Genomic DNA, 17,723 nt, shown 5'->3' on the forward strand with positions numbered 1-17,723 from the left:
CAGTTAGAGGGTCTGGTTCAGGTGATAGGACAGATGCAGTACAAAACATGTGGGTGAGACGCTGCTGCTGGTTATGCTTTTTTCTGATGGCATGGCAAAGTCATTGTTAGGAGTTCTCTGTCATTACACCAGTTGGGCCAGTATTAGCCACCTCTGTAACTGTATTTCCATTTGTATCATTGATTGGTGATGTGGATGTGGTCTCCTAGTGTTGTTCTGGGTGTTGCAACAGAGGCCATGCATTTATTACTTCAGAGTAGGTCTCTAAATTGGGAGGAGGTTTTTGAAGGTGCAGAAAACTGTGCAGATAAGGACAGTTGGCTATTCCTCAATAATTCAGACCAGAAGAAGGTCTTATTAATCAAGGTTGGAGTTAATAAGCTTGAGGAGAGTTAGGGGAAGCACAAGGTGGTCTTGTTTGGTTTGACAAATGGCTGTTTAGAAAGATGATGATCAGGGATTTGAAGCTTGTGAATAAGCTGGAATGAGAGTTAAAAAAGGGGGGGGGGTGCTGAAACTGTAAGCACAGTAAAGAAAACTAGGCCCAAAACAGAATGTATGTATTTTTAACAATAATCATCTATTTGATATGGTAGATGAAATATTGCTTGTTCCAAACAATTTTAGACCATGTACCAATTTAAGAATCATGGATAGTTATTTGTATTAATAGCAACAAGAGTAAAATGTAAAGAACCATCTGTTTGTAAATTTTGAATGAAGAAGAGAAAGAATATTTGATAAAATGTACTAGCATTTGCTGTGAGATCATTCTTTTTGTGGAGCTAATATGTATTGAATAGCTCACTGCATGCCCAGGCACTATGCTGAGAACTCCACGCACATTGTGTCAGTAACATTACAGAGTACCTTCATGTTATAGAAATAGTAATTGACGGGCGCCTGGGTGGCTCAGTTGTTAAGCGTCTGCCTTTGGCTCAGGTCATGATCCCAGGGTTCCGGGATCGAGCCCTGCATTGGGCTTCCTGCTCGGCAGGAAGTCTGCTTCTCCTTTTCCCACTCTTCCTGCTTGTGTTCCCACTCTCGCTTTCTCTTTCTCTCTGTCAAATAAATAAAATCTTCAAAAAAAAAATAGTAATTGACTCTCTGTTAACAGGTAGCAAAAATTAAGCTTCAAGCCCAAGGCTATCAGACTCCAACAAAACACATGCTATCTGCAGTATACCATGATGAAGTAGAGAGAAGTACAGAGACCATATTGCAGAATATCATAACCAAAAATTACTCTTTATGCAGTATTTTAGTTAAATATTGGAATAAAAATCCTACTTTTAAAGAGTGTTAGAAGTTTTTATTTAGAAATATTACTTATAAATAAGCTACTTTTTTATTATTTATGAATAACATGCACACTGAATTGTTTTCTTCTTTAAAGATGTTTTTTCCCGGATACCACTCATGAACGGCCTTATCGGACCCAGTCCTCATCTTCCACACAATTCTTTGCCTCCTGGAAATGGATTGGGAGCTTTCTCTGCCATACAATCTCCTTACACTGACACCAGGTAGCATAGGCTTCATTTTCCATGGAAACTTAAGTTACACTAATTTTTATCATATAAATGTTAATTGGTCTGTTTTAAGTTGCTGTGTACTATATAAGTGCATGTTATGTATATTGGGATTTTGGCTAAAAGTTATCTAACATTTTAGCTACTTTGTAATAAGAAGAGGTCTTAATGAAATTGTACTTGACTACAGTATTTAGAAAGTAATTTTATGTGTATGAAGTCAAGTTATTTATTATTTCCCAGGGATAAAAATCCAGCATTTACTGCAATGGCAAGTGATCCTAACAGCTCTTGGACATCATCCACTCCCGCGGGGGAAGGAGAAAACGATACAATGTCAAACGCCCAGAGAAGTACACTGAAGTGGGAGAAAGAGGAGGCTCTGGGTGAAATGGCCACAGTGGCCCCTGTTCTCTACACAAACATTAATTTCCCCAGCCTAAAGGAAGAATTCCCTGGTAATTCACGGATATTGTATTGCTCTTTGTGTTGCCAGCTTTCCTGCATGTGTAATACCTGTTTGTTGTTTTGTTACGATAGTAGAAATCCATGCATCAACACTAAATTTCATCAGGTATGACTGTGTACAGTGTGAAGGTTCCATAAATGTCTGGAAACATCTTGCACTTTCTCAGTCCTAGACCCTATATCCATTTCTGTATTTCCTAAAAGTTAACTTCAGTTAATGAAATAATCTATTTTCCAGCTCTTAGCAGTCTTCCTAAACGTGGAACTCAGTGTTGTCTTACGTGTGTAACTCGACCAAAAAAAAATTCCTAGAACAGAAACTTAACATTTAGTCAAAAGTATTGTTAGGCTAAATCAGACTCCATTCTAGGAGTCTGTTCCCAACCAAGCTAACGCAACAGTATTTCCCCTACTCCCCATCTGTCCAGTCTGTTTGAAGAAGTCAGATGGTATAATGGTGCCATTTTTGAAAATTCTGATTAACCAGAGGATGAACTATTTGGATTAGTGGAATGTCATTTATAGAATATTTGTAACCAAACATTGTGTAACTATGGTGAGTTCACATTGCCAGACAGACCAGGACGGAAAAGGTCATTCACACTCTGTCTTATAGTAGTTTCCCTGCTGTCAGCACATAGCTGTTTTAAATTACCAGGGGTTACCCAGAAGTGGATTTTCTTACAGATGACACCTGTCTTTTGGGTGCCTCTTTGTGATACTCTATTCATTATATATAGAAATAAATGCTACCTTATCCAACAATAAAAATCAGTGGTCTAGTACAGGGTCGTCTGTTAAAGGAATGTACATACTCTTCAAATACGGTTTTATCCCACTTTTATTTGCTGTTTACAGATGAGCATATCTGGCTCTATTAAGTCACTTGGTATCAATATAAATTATCCTCAGAGTAGAGCTATGATTTTTTTTAAAGTGATTTTCTTTAATAATTTTACTATGTGATCTAGAACCTCCTGAGATGCCATGTTAAGGCTGTTCGTATGTCACCATTTTCATTTCCATTTCCATTGGCTTTCTTGAAGCTTTTTTTTTTAATGGCTAAATCACTTCTACACTTATCATTGTTGATTTCACCCATATTTCATTTTGTTTACTGTCCTGACACTGTGAATTTCATAGAAATGGCTTGAAATTGTTAGTTTTCCATGTCTTTGTTGTCCACAAATGCTGGTGAGATGCTTATTTATAATTATGATTACTTCTTTTGGTCAGGTTGATAGACTTCTCTTGAGTACAGATGTTTTACAAAACTCTTAGCTTTGGTTCTGGTAGCGTCTTACATGGTTGAGGGAACTTGTTATGTTTGGCTTAACTTTATTTTGGCTGCTTAGCCCCTTTGATTTAAAAGCTTCCCCACTCTACATCAAAAACTAATAATGTAATGTATGGTGATTAACATAACATAATAAAATAAAAATAATAATAAATTAAAGCTTCCCCACTCTACAAGTGAGATGGTTAATAAGGCAATACTTCATTTGGCAAATATTTGTTTGGCCTACTGTGTGCCTGGGATTTTATGCTATACAAAGAACTGGACTTAGGGCTACTCATTTTATGAGAACACAGCCAGACTAAGTTGAGCTGTCAGCACCACGTGGCGATGTATCCTGACCTCAGCTCTGTAAATGTGTGCACCATGCTTTTGTGTTGCAGACTGGACTACTAGAGTGAAGCAGATTGCCAAGCTGTGGAGAAAAGCGAGCTCCCAGGAAAGAGCACCTTACGTGGTATTTACCGAAACTCCCATGTGTCATACTCTTAAATACAATACCTAAATCTTACTTTTATTGTCTTAGGTCAATAAAAAGATTTACCGTTGCACAAAATACATATTAATACTTGCACAGCTAATAAACAACTTTGTTTTTATAGTGATTTCCTAATTCATTATATCTTAAGGTAGAATCTGGTGTTTTCATAAGCTAGTTAATAGAACCAGGATATTGAAGGTTGAAATCAGTTATTTCAGGGGCATGTTTAATTCATTTCACTTTTTTTAAAAAACGGTTTCATTTATTTATTTGAGAGAGGGAGAGCGCACACAGAGGGACAAGCAGACTCCCTGCTGAGCGGGGAGCCGGTTGCAGGGCTCAATCCCAGGACCCTGAGATCATGACCTGAGCCGAAGGCAGATGCTTAACCACCTGAGCCACCCAGGTGCCCCTCATTTCACTTTAAAATTCTTTTATCTCTTCAAAAGAGAAATTTTTGAGGCTGCATTAGTGTGCCTCAGTTTCTTCCATAATAAGCTCTTTTTGTGTTAGGTTTAGTGAAGAATCTTTGTGTATCTTGAAAGAGACGTACCTAGACACCTTTACACACTCTGTCTTATAGTAGTTTCCCTGCTATCAGCACATAGCTCTTTTGAATTTTGTGAGGAATAGTCAGGATATTTTATAATAAGAGTTACAGTTTAGATGGTGAATTATTTTCTCCCAAAAAGCCAAGTTAAGATTGTCAGCTGGATCCAAATCCTTGCTTCCATTTTAAGGCATATTAAATGGACAGTATAGTTTTGAAAAATATATGCATTTATTTTCCAACTTGGCCTTCAGTGCATATATTGTCAGAGATAATGATTGCTTGGGTAAAGCAAAATCATGTTTTTCATGTGTTGATAATGCCTTGTTTCGTTTCACCTTGACGGTAGTAAGGTGATGGCAGGATATTTTTAGTTGTTTCTCAGTTGTTTTCTTTAATGCTAAGCTTCAAATTCCAGATTTTAGATTTAGAGGATTGATTTGATATTTTCCCTTTCTCTCAATTAGGGGAGAGGTTGATTTTCCCATTTTTTAATTTTATGAAGATTGGGACTGAAAGTAGTGGGTTACTGGGTTCTCTAGCCTGGTACAGACAGAGGTGGAAGCCCATCCTCCGCTGAGGTGTGACGTGCATTAAAAACGGGGCAGATGGGCTCGTGTCCAGAGGCTTTCACATGAGAGTCGGGAAGCTCGTGTCGACTGCTTAAGCCACCTTCTTCATTCGCATTCATTTTACTTTGTTTTGTTTCTTGAAACGTGTTACCTCTGCTGGGAGATAGCTTTCTTCTCCTTTTTCCAAAGCAAAAGGCCAGGGATAACAGAGCTGCTTTACGCATTAATAAAGTGCAGATGTGCAGTGACCCCCTGAAGAGACAGCAGCAGCAGGACAGCATCGATCCCGGTTCCCGGATGGACTCGGAGCTCTTTAAGGACCCGTCAAAGCAAAGAGAGTCGGAACATGAGCAGGAGTGGAAGTTTAGACAGGTACGGGTTTTCCGTTCTTAAGTAAGTAGCCTCCAAATTGCATGTTTACCCTTTGAGGGGAGAGCATTGTTCCAGGAGCGAGCTCCCACCAGAGTATGTAAAGACGAGATTAGAAGTAGACTTCCCCTCCGCAGGAGGCTGCACTTGGTTGACGTGGGACGCGCGCTGGGCCAGGGCAGCGAGGTCCTGCCGGCTCGAGGGAGGTGCGCGGTGACGGGCGGCCATGTCTGCCCTTCGGGAGCCGGTACCCTGACGTCAGAGCACAGATTGGTTCGAGGACGTCAGACAGACTCCCCTTTGTCGCTTTTTCCTCGCGTGACTGTCGCGTTCTTTTCTCGACCACTGATGGCTTTCTCCCCCGTGTCACAGCAAATGCGGCAGAAGAGCAAGCAGCAGGCCAAAATTGAAGCCACGCAGAAGCTGGAGCAGGTCAAGAACGAGCAGCAGCAGCAGCAGCTCGGGGCCCAGCCTGTCCTGGCCCAGCCCGGCTCGGACGCACCCGGTGCTGGGATGCAGAGCCCCCTGGCCCCTCAGCCGGGCAATGGGAATGCGTCTCCTGCGCAGTCCTTCCAAAAAGACCTGCTGGCGAAGCAGCTGCCCGGCACCCCCACCTCTGCGTCGTCGGATGACGTGTTCCTAAAACCACAGGCTCCCCCTCCTGCGGCAACCCCATCCCGCGTGCCCGCCCAGGAGGGCCTGCCGCAGCCTCAGGCTTGCCAGCCAGCCTCCCCGCAGGTGTTCTCACCAGGACCTTCTCACTCCCGACCTCCATCTCCAGTGGATCCTTACGCGAAAATGGTTGGCACCCCAAGGCCACCTCCTGGGGGCCATAGCTTTCCCAGAAGAAATCCTGCTGCGCTGGGGGACAGCTGTGCCCCACCGCCTTCAGTAGCGAGGCCGGCTCAGATGAGTGAAACAACAGCGAATAGGCCGTCCCCAGTCAGAGATTTATGTTCCTCCTCCACAACGAATAGTGACCCCTATGCAAAGCCTCCAGACACACCTAGACCTGTGATGACAGATCAGTTTCCCAAACCCTTGGGCCTCCCCCGGTCTCCTGTAGTTTCCGAACAAACTGCAAAAGGTCCTCTAGCAGCTGGAACCAACGATCACTTTACTAAACCATCTCCTAGGACAGATGTGTTTCAAAGACAACGGATACCTGACCCATACACACGACCCTTGTTGACCCCTGCCCCTCTCGATGGTGGTCCTGGACCTTTTAAGACTCCAATGCAGCCCCCTCCATCTTCCCAGGATCCCTATGGATCAGTGTCGCAACCACCAAGGCGATTGTCTGTTGATCCTTATGAAAGGCCTGCTCTGACACCAAGACCTGTAGATAACTTTTCTCATAACCAGTCAAGTGACCCATATAGCCAGCCTCCCCTAACCCCACATCCGGCAATGAATGAATCTTTTGCCCATCCTTCAAGGGCTTTTTCCCAGCCTGGAACCATATCAAGGCCAACATCTCAGGACCCATATTCCCAACCCCCAGGAACTCCACGACCTATTGTAGATTCTTATTCCCAGCCCTCAGGAACATCTCGCTCCAATCCAGACCCTTACTCTCAACCTCCTGGAACTCCCCGGCCCACCACGATTGATCCTTATAGTCAGCAGCCACCAACCCCAAGGCCGTCTACACAGGCAGACTTGTTTGTTACCTCTGCCACTAATCAGAGGCATTCGGATCCATATGCCCATCCCCCTGGAACACCAAGACCTGGAATTTCTGTTCCTTACTCTCAGCCACCAGCAACACCAAGGCCAAGGATTTCGGAGGGTTTTACTAGGTCCTCAATGACAAGACCAGTCCTCATGCCAAATCAGGATCCTTTCCTGCAAGCAGCACAAAATCGAGGAGCAGCTTTATCTGGCCCATTGATAAGGACACCTGATGCATGTTCCCAGACGCCTAGGCCACCTGGACCTGGTATTTCAGACACGTTTAACCGAGTCTCTCCATCTGCTTCTCGTGATCCCTATGATCAGCCTCCAATGACGCCAAGATCTCAGTCTGACTCTTTTGGAACAAGTCAGGTTGCTCATGATATTGTTGATCAGTCAAGGCCTGGATCAGAAGGGAGCTTCAGTGCACCTTCAAACTCTCCAATGAGTTCTCAGAGCCAGCAGTTTTCCGGTGTCTCCCATCTTCCTGGACCTGTACCAACTTCAGGAGTCACTGATACACAGAATACCGTAAATATGTCACAAGCAGATACAGAGAAATTGAGACAGGTAAAAACACATCATATCTTCACGGATGTTTTAAATGTATTATTTGAGAATGCTGTTCATTTCATCAAACTTGAGTAATTTCTACACAGATGTTAAAGTTTATCTTACTCTGTAGAATTTGTCATACTGCAAAGAAGAAAAAGGAAATTGGTAAAATTAATACAATTGAATTTGATTTATTCTGTGTCTCATTTTTGATCTTCATGAATTTGTATGGGAATTCTTCAGTATGAAAACATTTATCATTCTTGTGTGGCAAGGAAAAGGACCCAAATTATTACTTTGTTTTTATAACCTGCTGAATAGTTAAGTGTAACTGGTGTTATCAAACTTGTAAACATTGGGATATTTTAAGCGTTACCATAGTCACATGTTGGAAGTATTCAGACTTAAAAAGCCATCAGCTCATTATCAGAAGTCCCCATGATTTTCGTTTCTTTCCATCCAGCGGCAGAAGTTACGGGAAATCATTCTCCAGCAGCAGCAGCAGAAGAAGATGGCAGGTCGACAGGAGAAAGGGTCGCAGGATCCAGCGGCAGTGCCTCATGGGGCCCCCCTGCAACACTGGCAGCCCGAGGGCATCGGCCAGGCCTTTAGCAGGCCTCCACCCCCCTATCCTGGGAACATCAGATCGCCTGTTGTCCCTCCTCTAGGACCTAGATACACAGTTTTCCCGAAAGATCCACGTGGACCTTACCCTCCTGACGTTACTGGTATGGGGATGAGACCTCACGGATTTAGGTAATGCTTTTAATTTCACGCCAGATTTAAACTGGTGGGAGGGAATAGAAAAATGAAGTTACTCTTTATTTTTTTGTTTATTTTTTATTTTTTATTTATGATGTTAGTCACCATACGGTACTTCATTAGTTTTTGATGTAGTGTTCCATGATTCGTTGTTTGCATATAACACCCAGTGCTCATCTTAAGACCCTGTTAGTGCTTTTTACTTTTTGATTCCTTTGAGATATAGTCAGTGTTATTTTCCACTTATGAGAGGTCATGGATTTTTCTTTTTTTAACCTCTGAGAACTCTACAGACTCTTAAAACCTTCCTTCTGTCATTAAGTATTGACTGTATTAGGTTTACATTGCAGCCACAGGGAAGTAGTTTATCAACCAGTCAGATCTCTAGCATGTAACTGCCACATTCTGTGAAAGCTTTCTATGATGTGATGGGTGAATATTGTCCTTGCCCCAAATTTTCCATTTTAATTTACATTGTAAATAACTGTGGAGATTTCCAAATTGATGGGGTGTTTTCCTCTAGGAGCTTTTTTCTTGATGAGAGAGGGCTGTAAAGTTAGTGGTATTATTTGTTTATTTTTGTGTGTGAAATGGCTGGTACAGGGTCAAAGCCAAACATGTTATAATAAAGAGAGTTCTTTAGGATATGCTTTGGTTTTGTCATGTATGTTTTTTTAGTCTAATACCTATCTCCATGTTACAGTCTTAACTTGATTTTCCTTTTTTCTTCCTCAATTATAATTTATGCCTGTTCTGTTTTATATTTATTTATAAATTACCTTTAATTCTTTCTAGAATGAGGTACAGTATAAATAATAAAAATAGTCCTGTAATTTATTCATCTAAGTTTTTACAGGTGATGCCTGGCATTCTTTATCTCTTGCTGCTTCCTTTCCTCATTCCCTTTAAGCAAATAGATTAGTCTATCCAGTCATCATACCTGTGCCTTTGTCTTCTCAAGGACAGACCTAGAAGTCTCTCTAGTATAATTTGTTAGACCACCTGCCTTCTTCAAGCATCCCCCCCATATCAGCCTTCCCTTACAGCCAGCCTCCCTAAATAAAGAAAAAAGAGACTTACTCAACTCCAGTAGTATTACACTTATTTCTAAACATTTGATTCCATCTGCTTATTGGCAGTTAGATTATATGCCTTTAGAGCTCAGATATGGTGAGCATTATAGGGTACTTAGTAAAAGTTACTTGCATATAGATACTTTGTAAGTGTTTTCTAATGGTAATAATTTTGTTTTGCTAAGTTGTTGTATTTGGCAACATTAATTTTGTATATGAGTTAAACCTCAAGCTCTTCCTTTTTCAACCTAACTCTAAAATCAACATGATTCTTAATGATCTGCTTTTTTTTTTAGATTTGGATTTCCAGGAGGTAGTCATGGTACCCTGTCAAGTCAGGAACGCTTCCTTGTACCTCCTCAACAAATACAAGGATCTGGGGTTCCTCCACAACTGAGAAGATCAATATCTGTAGATATGCCGAGGCCTTTAAATAACTCACAAATGAATAATCCAGTTGGCCTTCCTCAGCATTTTCCACCACAGAGTCTGACGGTTCAGCAGCATAACATACTGGGCCAAGCATTTATTGAATTGAGGCATCGGGCCCCTGATGGAAGGCCACGGCTGCCCTTCACTGCTTCTCCTGGCAGCGTTATAGAGGCACCTTCTCATCCAAGACATGGAAACTTCATTCCCCGGCCCGACTTTCCAGGCCCTAGACACACAGAGCCTTTGAGACGACCTTCTCAAGGTCTACCAACTCAGCTACCTTTGCATCCAAGTTTGGAACAAGTGCCACCATCTCAGCAAGACCAAGGTCATCCTGCTCATTCATCTTCTATGGTCATGAGGTCTCTAACCCATCCCTTAGGTGGTGAATTTTCAGAGGCCTCTTTGTCAACATCTACACCAGCTGAAACAACACCTGATAATTTACAGATAACCACCCAATCTTCTGATGGTCTCGAAGAAAAACTTGATTCTGATGACCCATCTGTAAAGGAACTAGATGTTAAAGATCTTGAGGGGGTTGAGGTCAAAGACTTGGATGATGAAGATCTTGAAAATTTAAATCTAGATACAGAGGATGGCAAGGGAGATGAATTGGATACTTTAGGTAATTTGGAAACTAATGATCCCAACCTGGATGACCTCTTAAAGTCGGGAGAATTTGATCTCATTGCATATACAGATCCAGAACTTGACCTAGGAGATAAGAAAAGCATGTTTAATGAGGAACTAGACCTTAGTGTTCCGATTGATGATAAGATAGATAATCAATGTGTATCTATTGAACCAAAAAAAAAGGAGCAAGAGGACAAAACTGTGGTTCCTCCTGATAAACATTCTCCGTGGAAAAAATCCGCGGGTACCGGTGAGATAAAAATAGAAGTACCATCTCCAAATTCTAAAGGGGAAACCAAATGCGGAAGGGAGAAAAGTGATGAGAGTAAGGATAATGTTGACACTCCCTGCTCACAGGCTTCTGCTCACACAGACATAAATGATGGAGAGAAGGCTTCCTTGCAGTCCTGTGGTACAGATCTACTTGAGAAAAGAACTAATCGAGAAACTGCTGGCTCCAACACCAGTGGTGTTCGTGGCTCCGCTCCTCCGCTGCCCGCTGAGGATGTAATAAACTCTTGTGGCATAACTGGAGCAACTCCAGTTCTCTCGAGTTTACTTGCTCATGAAAAATCCGATAATGCAGACATTAGGCCGTTGGGATCTCCACCACCAGCGTTGCCAGCCTCACCATCCAATCACGTGTCGAGTTTGCCACCTCCTTTGATGACACCGCCTGGTCACGTTTTGGATAGTACCGTGAATTCTAATGTGGCAGTAGTCTCTAGAGTAAACCATACTTTTCCTCAGGGTGTGCAGGTAAATCCAGGATTCATTCAGGGGCAGTCAGCAGTTAATCACGGTTTTGGGACAGGAAAACCTACAAATCAAACTGTGCCTCTAACAAACCAGGCTGGTACCAGTGGCATGTCTGGACCCCAGCAGCTAATGATCCCTCAAACATTAGCCCAGCAGAATAGAGAGAGGCCCCTCCTTCTAGAGGAACAGCCTCTACTTCTACAGGATCTTCTGGATCAAGAGAGACAAGAACAACAACAGCAGAGACAGATGCAAGCCATGATTCGTCAGCGGTCAGAGCCATTCTTCCCTAATATCGGTAGGAATTCCCTTGGATTTCAGTAATTGCTGTGGGCATTAGGGTGGCATGCAGTAAGTTTCCAAGATTTCGGTATTAAAATTACATGTGGACCAGAGCAGTGAGGGTCATATTTTTGTTCCTCATTCAGCTTTACAATGAAAGCAATAAAGTCCTCCCAGGGATCAAGAGATTCAAAGCTCTGAGTTTCAGACCTTCTCACTTCTATTACTTACGGTATTGTTTAACAGAAATCAGACTCATCTCCTTTAGTTCCCTCTAACCATTATTACCATGTATTTTCAGAGTCATTGAAAAATGAATTTAAAGAAGTCATGATAGAAATAAACGTCTTGCTGTCTTTGGTGTATGATAAATGCTTGGCAAAATTTTTCATATAAAGCTCTTTAACTTATATCCAGTACCTTATTAATTTGAAAAAAAACAAAAACAAAAACCATAAAATAGCAATGGAATTAAAATACTGGAGTGCCTCCAGTAGTAAGAATTTGCAGTCAAAGCGCATGTGTCAAAGGAATGCTTTCTTCTAAACAGTAAAACTGACGTTCTGTCCTATAGGCATTACCAATTTTATCATGGGGGGGGGCATTTCTTTTTCATCTATATGCAAAGAGGTCTTTTTTCCAGTAGTCTATCCTTATTGCAAAGGTATACCCTCAAGAAATAGATACATTTTTCTTTTAAAAAGCGACAACTAGGCTTAGTGGAATTCCTTAGTATTGGAAATAATGGTAATTGCTTGTTTATGATGTTGCATTACTAAAGAAGCCATTCTGATCAGCATTGCAAAATTTTGGATGGAAAGGAATCGCATTGCTTTATATCATTGCTACCGTCTCCCTTAAATGTGGCAAGCTTCTTGCTCTGATTTTTGCATGACTGAGGTATGCAAGCATTATGCAAGTATGGATTAGTGAGATGAGCTTAGATTCAGGATGAGGTTTTTATTATCTCATAATTCCTTAGTACAGAAACCTATAACAGCAATTATTATAATAAGGAATAAGAGTCTATAAATTACACGATGTTTGTGATAGTTAAATTACCTCTTAGTGTTAACTTGAACCAAGTACTATGAAATAAGTAACTTCAAAATATTTCTTCTTTAGATTTTGATGCAATTACAGATCCTATAATGAAAGCCAAAATGGTGGCCCTTAAAGGCATAAATAAAGTAATGGCACAAAACAATATGGGCATGCCACCCATGGTTATGAACAGGTAGGTGAAGACATTTCTCATTTTTACTGTGCATCAAGAAGTACATGAATTATTACTAGTTTCTGGAAAAAACATACAGTAACTCAAAAACCTGTGTTCTAGGAATGAACAGTAAATACTTAAATTGGTTGTGATGTCAGCTGGATATGATCAAATGTAAAATGTTTTACAAGTGTAAGGATTTAATTTCTATTAGTTTCAAGGTAAAAGATCAGGGAATGATTGGAAGGTTGACTTCATTAATCAGGAAATCAGGGTATTTAAGTGTGTTTTTTTAAGTAGTTTTAGAATAGTTAATCTAACTAAAGGCTTCTTGAGACAGAGATCTTTCATCCAAAATAGAGGAAGATGAGAAAATGAAACAGGAAAATAGAAATTTAACTGCTCTTTTGAGAAAAGAAGATAGCTTATTTAAGCCTGTGAGTATTTTTTATTCCATCAAAGGAACAATGCAGAGAAAAAAGTGGGACATTTCAGTAAAGATCCCCAGTGGTTAAGGCAACTGTGAATTTATTTCTAAAATAAAATGTCCCCAGACTGAATTTGAATCAGGAAAGGAAAAGTCAAGAGGATGGTTGAAAGTTAGCAGTTGGAGAATTTGTAAGTCTTTTCACTGTTAGCAGAGAAGTGGAAATTATGCATTAAACAGGACTATAAGAATTATTAGATTCTGGATTTCTGAAATTAGAGTATGCCCCTGAAGGTATATTAGATAGCTGCTGGGCAGTCTGTCTTAAGTTTTGATTATGGACCGCCATCAGAATTATGTGGTAGTTGTTTAAAAGTTCAGGTTCATTGACTCACCTGCAGATCTCCTGAATCTCAGAGTATCTGGAAATGGTGCTGGTGTATATGTATTTTTGATGAGCACCATGAATTATTCTGATGTGTGTTGCGGTTGAGAATCTGTCAAGAGAGTAAGCATGGAGCCTCAGTTTAACCTAATTACCTTGTTGAAGAACTTTTTTTCACAAAAAGGATTATGGGTAATTATGGAATTGAATATAAAATCTACATGAATTTAAGATAAACGTGTTTACTTCAGGTAAATTGGGAAGCCTTAAAGGTATATTTCTTCGTAGTTGTTGAGATACTTTGGAAATGGTCCAGAAGCATTGTTGAGATCAAAGTAGAGATAGTAGTCTCTAATGATTTTCATTATTACATGGCATCTATTACCACAATTTCTCTGTCACAGGGGTTTTTAACTTTTTTGTCATGAACATTATTGACAATCCAGTGAAACCTTTGAATTACCTCTCAACATTTTGTATGCAAAACCAAAAGATGTAGCATTACAGGGAAATCAATTATATTTGAAATAGTTATTTAAATTTAAAATTACGATATATGTGCTTCTTAATGCATTAACAAATTTAGCAGTAAGTCTAATAACTACCATTATTTCATAGTATGTAATGATGAACCTAAGTGACCAAATCAGGTATGTGCAGCAACTTTTGTTATGAATGTGAATTCTGGTGATAAAGTCATGGTACTGCTAATAATAGTGTAGTTTGCTGCCATAGTCAAAATAGAAGGAAAAGCCAATTTCATTCGCACTTAAAGTAGGGACCTCAAGTTTAAAAAAAAAAAAAAAAAGCCTCAGAATCAGACCCCTGATCTTTCAGCATTGACACCTCAACCAGTGAGAGACACATTGGTACATTAGTTATGTCTTAGGATGTTGTTTACTCTTCTGCTGAGTGCTTTGAAGAAGTGGTGATGGTCCCTCCTTCAAGCAGTGTCCTGTGTTGACTGAGGATGATAGACTGTGGTATTTGCATCCAGAGATCATTCCAGATGAGGGTTGTTGTAGGGGGGACAGGGGGTTGATAAATAAATTAAAAAAAAAAAAAAACCTGAGTAAAAAAATTTAAAAGCATATGCTCTAAATTGTAATAGTATAATACTAATGTATAATATTTTATACATAATTTGGAAATTATGCTTGTTATATTAAAGCATTTGGTAACTCTGGAGGAAGTGTTTTCATTAAAGCAGTAATGTTTCTATGAAGTTTTTATAGCTGTAATTAGAATAAGTCACATTTTGCCGAACATTTTTATTTATTTATTTATTTAGAGAGAGAGAGGGCGTGCACTTATGGCGGGGTGTGGCGTGGGGCAGAGGGAGAGGAGAGAGAGCATCATAAGCAGGCTCTAAGCCCAGCGCCGGGCTCCATTTCACGACCCTGAGATCATGACCTGAGCCAAAATCAAGAGTTGGACACTTAACCAACTGAGCCACTCAGGCGCCCCTGCCGGACATTTTTAACCATATAGATTTGTTCTTGGTCAGTGACAAATTTTTGATTTGCCTTAACATTAGATATAGAAATGTACAAAAATGTATGAAACTTTTAAATTGAGATACATCTTTTGTTTTAGAATACAAAATAAGCTACCAATTATTTTTTTATTAAAGAATAATTGACTTTGAGTATTGTATTAGTTTTAGAAGCACAACCATACTGATTTGATATTTATCTACATTATGAAATGGTCACCACAATAAGTCTAGTTACCATCTGTCACCATACAAAGTTGTTAAAGTGTTATTGACTATATTCCCTCGGCTTACATTCTCACCTCCCTGTTCCTTATTTTTATTTTATAACTGGAAGACTGTACCTCTTAATTGCCTTCACCAATTTGTCCATTCCCCCCCACTCTCCGCCAGTAATAATTGAAACAAGAAATAATTTTCTAAGAATGTATGTAGTAAATGAAGACTTGAATTAATTTTATTTTAAGGCATAGCGAGACCTGTAATAGAGAGTGAAGCCCCGGGAGCAGCCTAGTTGGCTTCTTATCCCAGCCGCTTGGTTCTTGTGGTAGAAGTTAAGTAATCTCTGAGTCTTCCTCTCATCATAAATGAAACGGGAGTAGAAAGAGTCCACACCTCAGAGCTGCAGGGTGAGGATTAAACATGGGCAGACACCACAAAATGGGGCTTTTGTACATAGTTTTGATGCCATTGCTCTTTCTCCCCGGAAGAGGAAATTATTAAACACTTAAAATAATTATCATTCCAAATGCTCCTCATTTTGATACTTGGAACTTTCTTTTCACAGGTTCCCCTTTATGGGCCAGTCGGTGACGGGAGCTCAGGCTGGTGAAGGGCAGAGTCTGCTCCCACAGGCCCTCGTGCAGGTACTGCTGCTTGTCGCTAGTCACCCGAGAGGGGGCGCTGTCCTGTGTGTCTCACCAAACCCTACTCTTTAGAGGGAGGCCACTTGTAGAGAGCGGTAGAAACCTTAAAATCCTGCCGAGTGCATTCTCGGCTCAGCATAAATGAAGACGTTTTATTACTTTTTTTAAAGGAAAGCCAAACTGAGGTTAAAAAAATTGACAGTTTCTGAAAAGGACCCCTATATTTACGAGTTAGAAAGTCACTTGGAGGGAAACCAAATGCTTAGGGTTTTGGGTTTTGCTTTTATTTACTTTCAACTCCACAAGAACATTTTCATGTCCTGCATTTTGGAATTAATCCATAACATGTGAAACTGCAAAATAATGACTGTAATCATTCGACTTGGCTGTCGATAGTCATGTTCTGCTATTTATTCCTTGGAATAATTTAGCTTTTTAAGATATTTTCCATTCATAATAATCAGCTTTAAGTGTAATATTTAAATGTCTAGTGTCAAGCAGTGTCCAGGAAAGTAGAACTGTTCATTTCATAAGGTGTTTTTTTAATTTTATTTTATTATGTTATATTAATCACCATACATTACATCATTAGTTTTTGATGTAGTGTTCCATGATTCATTGTTTGCGTATAATACCCAGTGCTCCATGCAGAATGTGCCCTCCTCAATACCCACCACCAGGCTAACCCATCCCCCCACCCCCCTCCCCTCTAGAACCCTCAGTTTGTTTCTCAGAGTCCATAGTCTCTCATGGTTCGTCTCCCCCTCCGATTTCCGCCCCCTTCATTTTTCCCTTCCTACTATCTTCTTTTTTTTTAAACATACATTATTTGTTTCAGAGGTACAGGTCTGTGATTCATCAGTCTTACATAAAAATTCACAGTGCTCGCCATAGCACATATAAGGTGCTTGTTTGTTTTTTTTTTTAAGTTACCTGCCTAGGAAAAAAAAAGAGAAAGCTACTTACTATATGTCTTTGAAATTTTCTTTTTTGCCATGAGAGTTGTGCCTTAGATTTACTATGCTGATAATTATATTCTTTTCATTATTAAAAGAAGAGAGCACCATCTGATACAGTGGAAAAAGCATAGACTTCATAGTGGAGTTAAAAAAAAAAATCTCAGTTCCACTATGAATTTACTGTGCAACATTGGGCAAGGTCTTTAACCCCTGTTTTCTGATCTTGCAAATGTTACACCACTTCTTTGCAGTATTATAAGGATTACAAGAAGTATTCTGGCTGCTAGGAACGTTGATAATTGTTACCTTGTGTGCAGCTCATGTCTAACAGAACTTGAAACAGCTGAGTAAATGTTTTTTTTCAAAGTTAATTTTATTTATCAGAGTATTGCCAGGGAATTTTTAGGTTAATAACTATTTAGTCAGTCTCCCTGGAAGAAACAAGATATTTAATTAGAAAATAAGACTAATATTTTTAGTAAGTGTATATTTTATTATTTGTGCATGTTAGGGACAGTAGTTCTTGTTTGTGAATAACTTTGTGTTATAGAGTGGATTTTAGTAAATCTGGAACCCATATTTATGTCTTAATTGCAGAAAAAGCCAGGTAGACTTCATCAAAAAGTGGGATTTTATGTGGATCTCTAGCTAAGGACTAATGATATTTGACTTGCCCTGATACTATATTTCTGATGAGTAATCCCTTACCTCAAACATAATTGTTTTTCAACTAAAATCTAGAAAATAAAACAGTTCAGAGATAGTTTTAAATTTTCAGAAATTAGTTTGTCACCACAAAATTCATCCTACTTTTTATAAAAATCAAAGCTTTAAAAATGTCTTAGGAAATTAAGGGGTTTTTTCCTTCCATTTCTTTTTTTCTTTTTTTCTGTTTCTTTTTTTAAGTTTTCCCCCCTTTAACTGAAA

General features: G+C 39.8%; 1 protein-coding gene across 12 annotated transcripts in view; it reads left to right on the forward strand.

Annotated features, from left to right (window-relative positions):
* Positions 1-17,723, forward strand: part of KMT2C (lysine methyltransferase 2C) — a 270,063-nt gene that overhangs the window by 218,935 nt on the left and 33,405 nt on the right. For all 12 annotated transcript variants that reach the window (XM_064575699.1, XM_064575698.1, XM_064575700.1 and 9 more), the window contains 9 exons: positions 1,397-1,526; positions 1,776-1,990; positions 3,681-3,754; positions 5,090-5,272; positions 5,642-7,516; positions 7,965-8,257; positions 9,633-11,461; positions 12,571-12,682; positions 15,759-15,837. In XM_064575699.1, the coding sequence (XP_064431769.1) occupies positions 1,397-1,526; positions 1,776-1,990; positions 3,681-3,754; positions 5,090-5,272; positions 5,642-7,516; positions 7,965-8,257; positions 9,633-11,461; positions 12,571-12,682; positions 15,759-15,837 (4,790 nt within the window). The remainder of the gene's footprint in view (positions 1-1,396; positions 1,527-1,775; positions 1,991-3,680; positions 3,755-5,089; positions 5,273-5,641; positions 7,517-7,964; positions 8,258-9,632; positions 11,462-12,570; positions 12,683-15,758; positions 15,838-17,723) is intronic.

Source organism: Mirounga angustirostris, unplaced genomic scaffold (genome assembly GCF_029215605.1).
Source record: "Mirounga angustirostris isolate CCGP_5_RB_7025 unplaced genomic scaffold, mMirAng1.0.hap1 SCAF_12, whole genome shotgun sequence".
NCBI lineage: Eukaryota > Metazoa > Chordata > Mammalia > Carnivora > Phocidae > Mirounga > Mirounga angustirostris.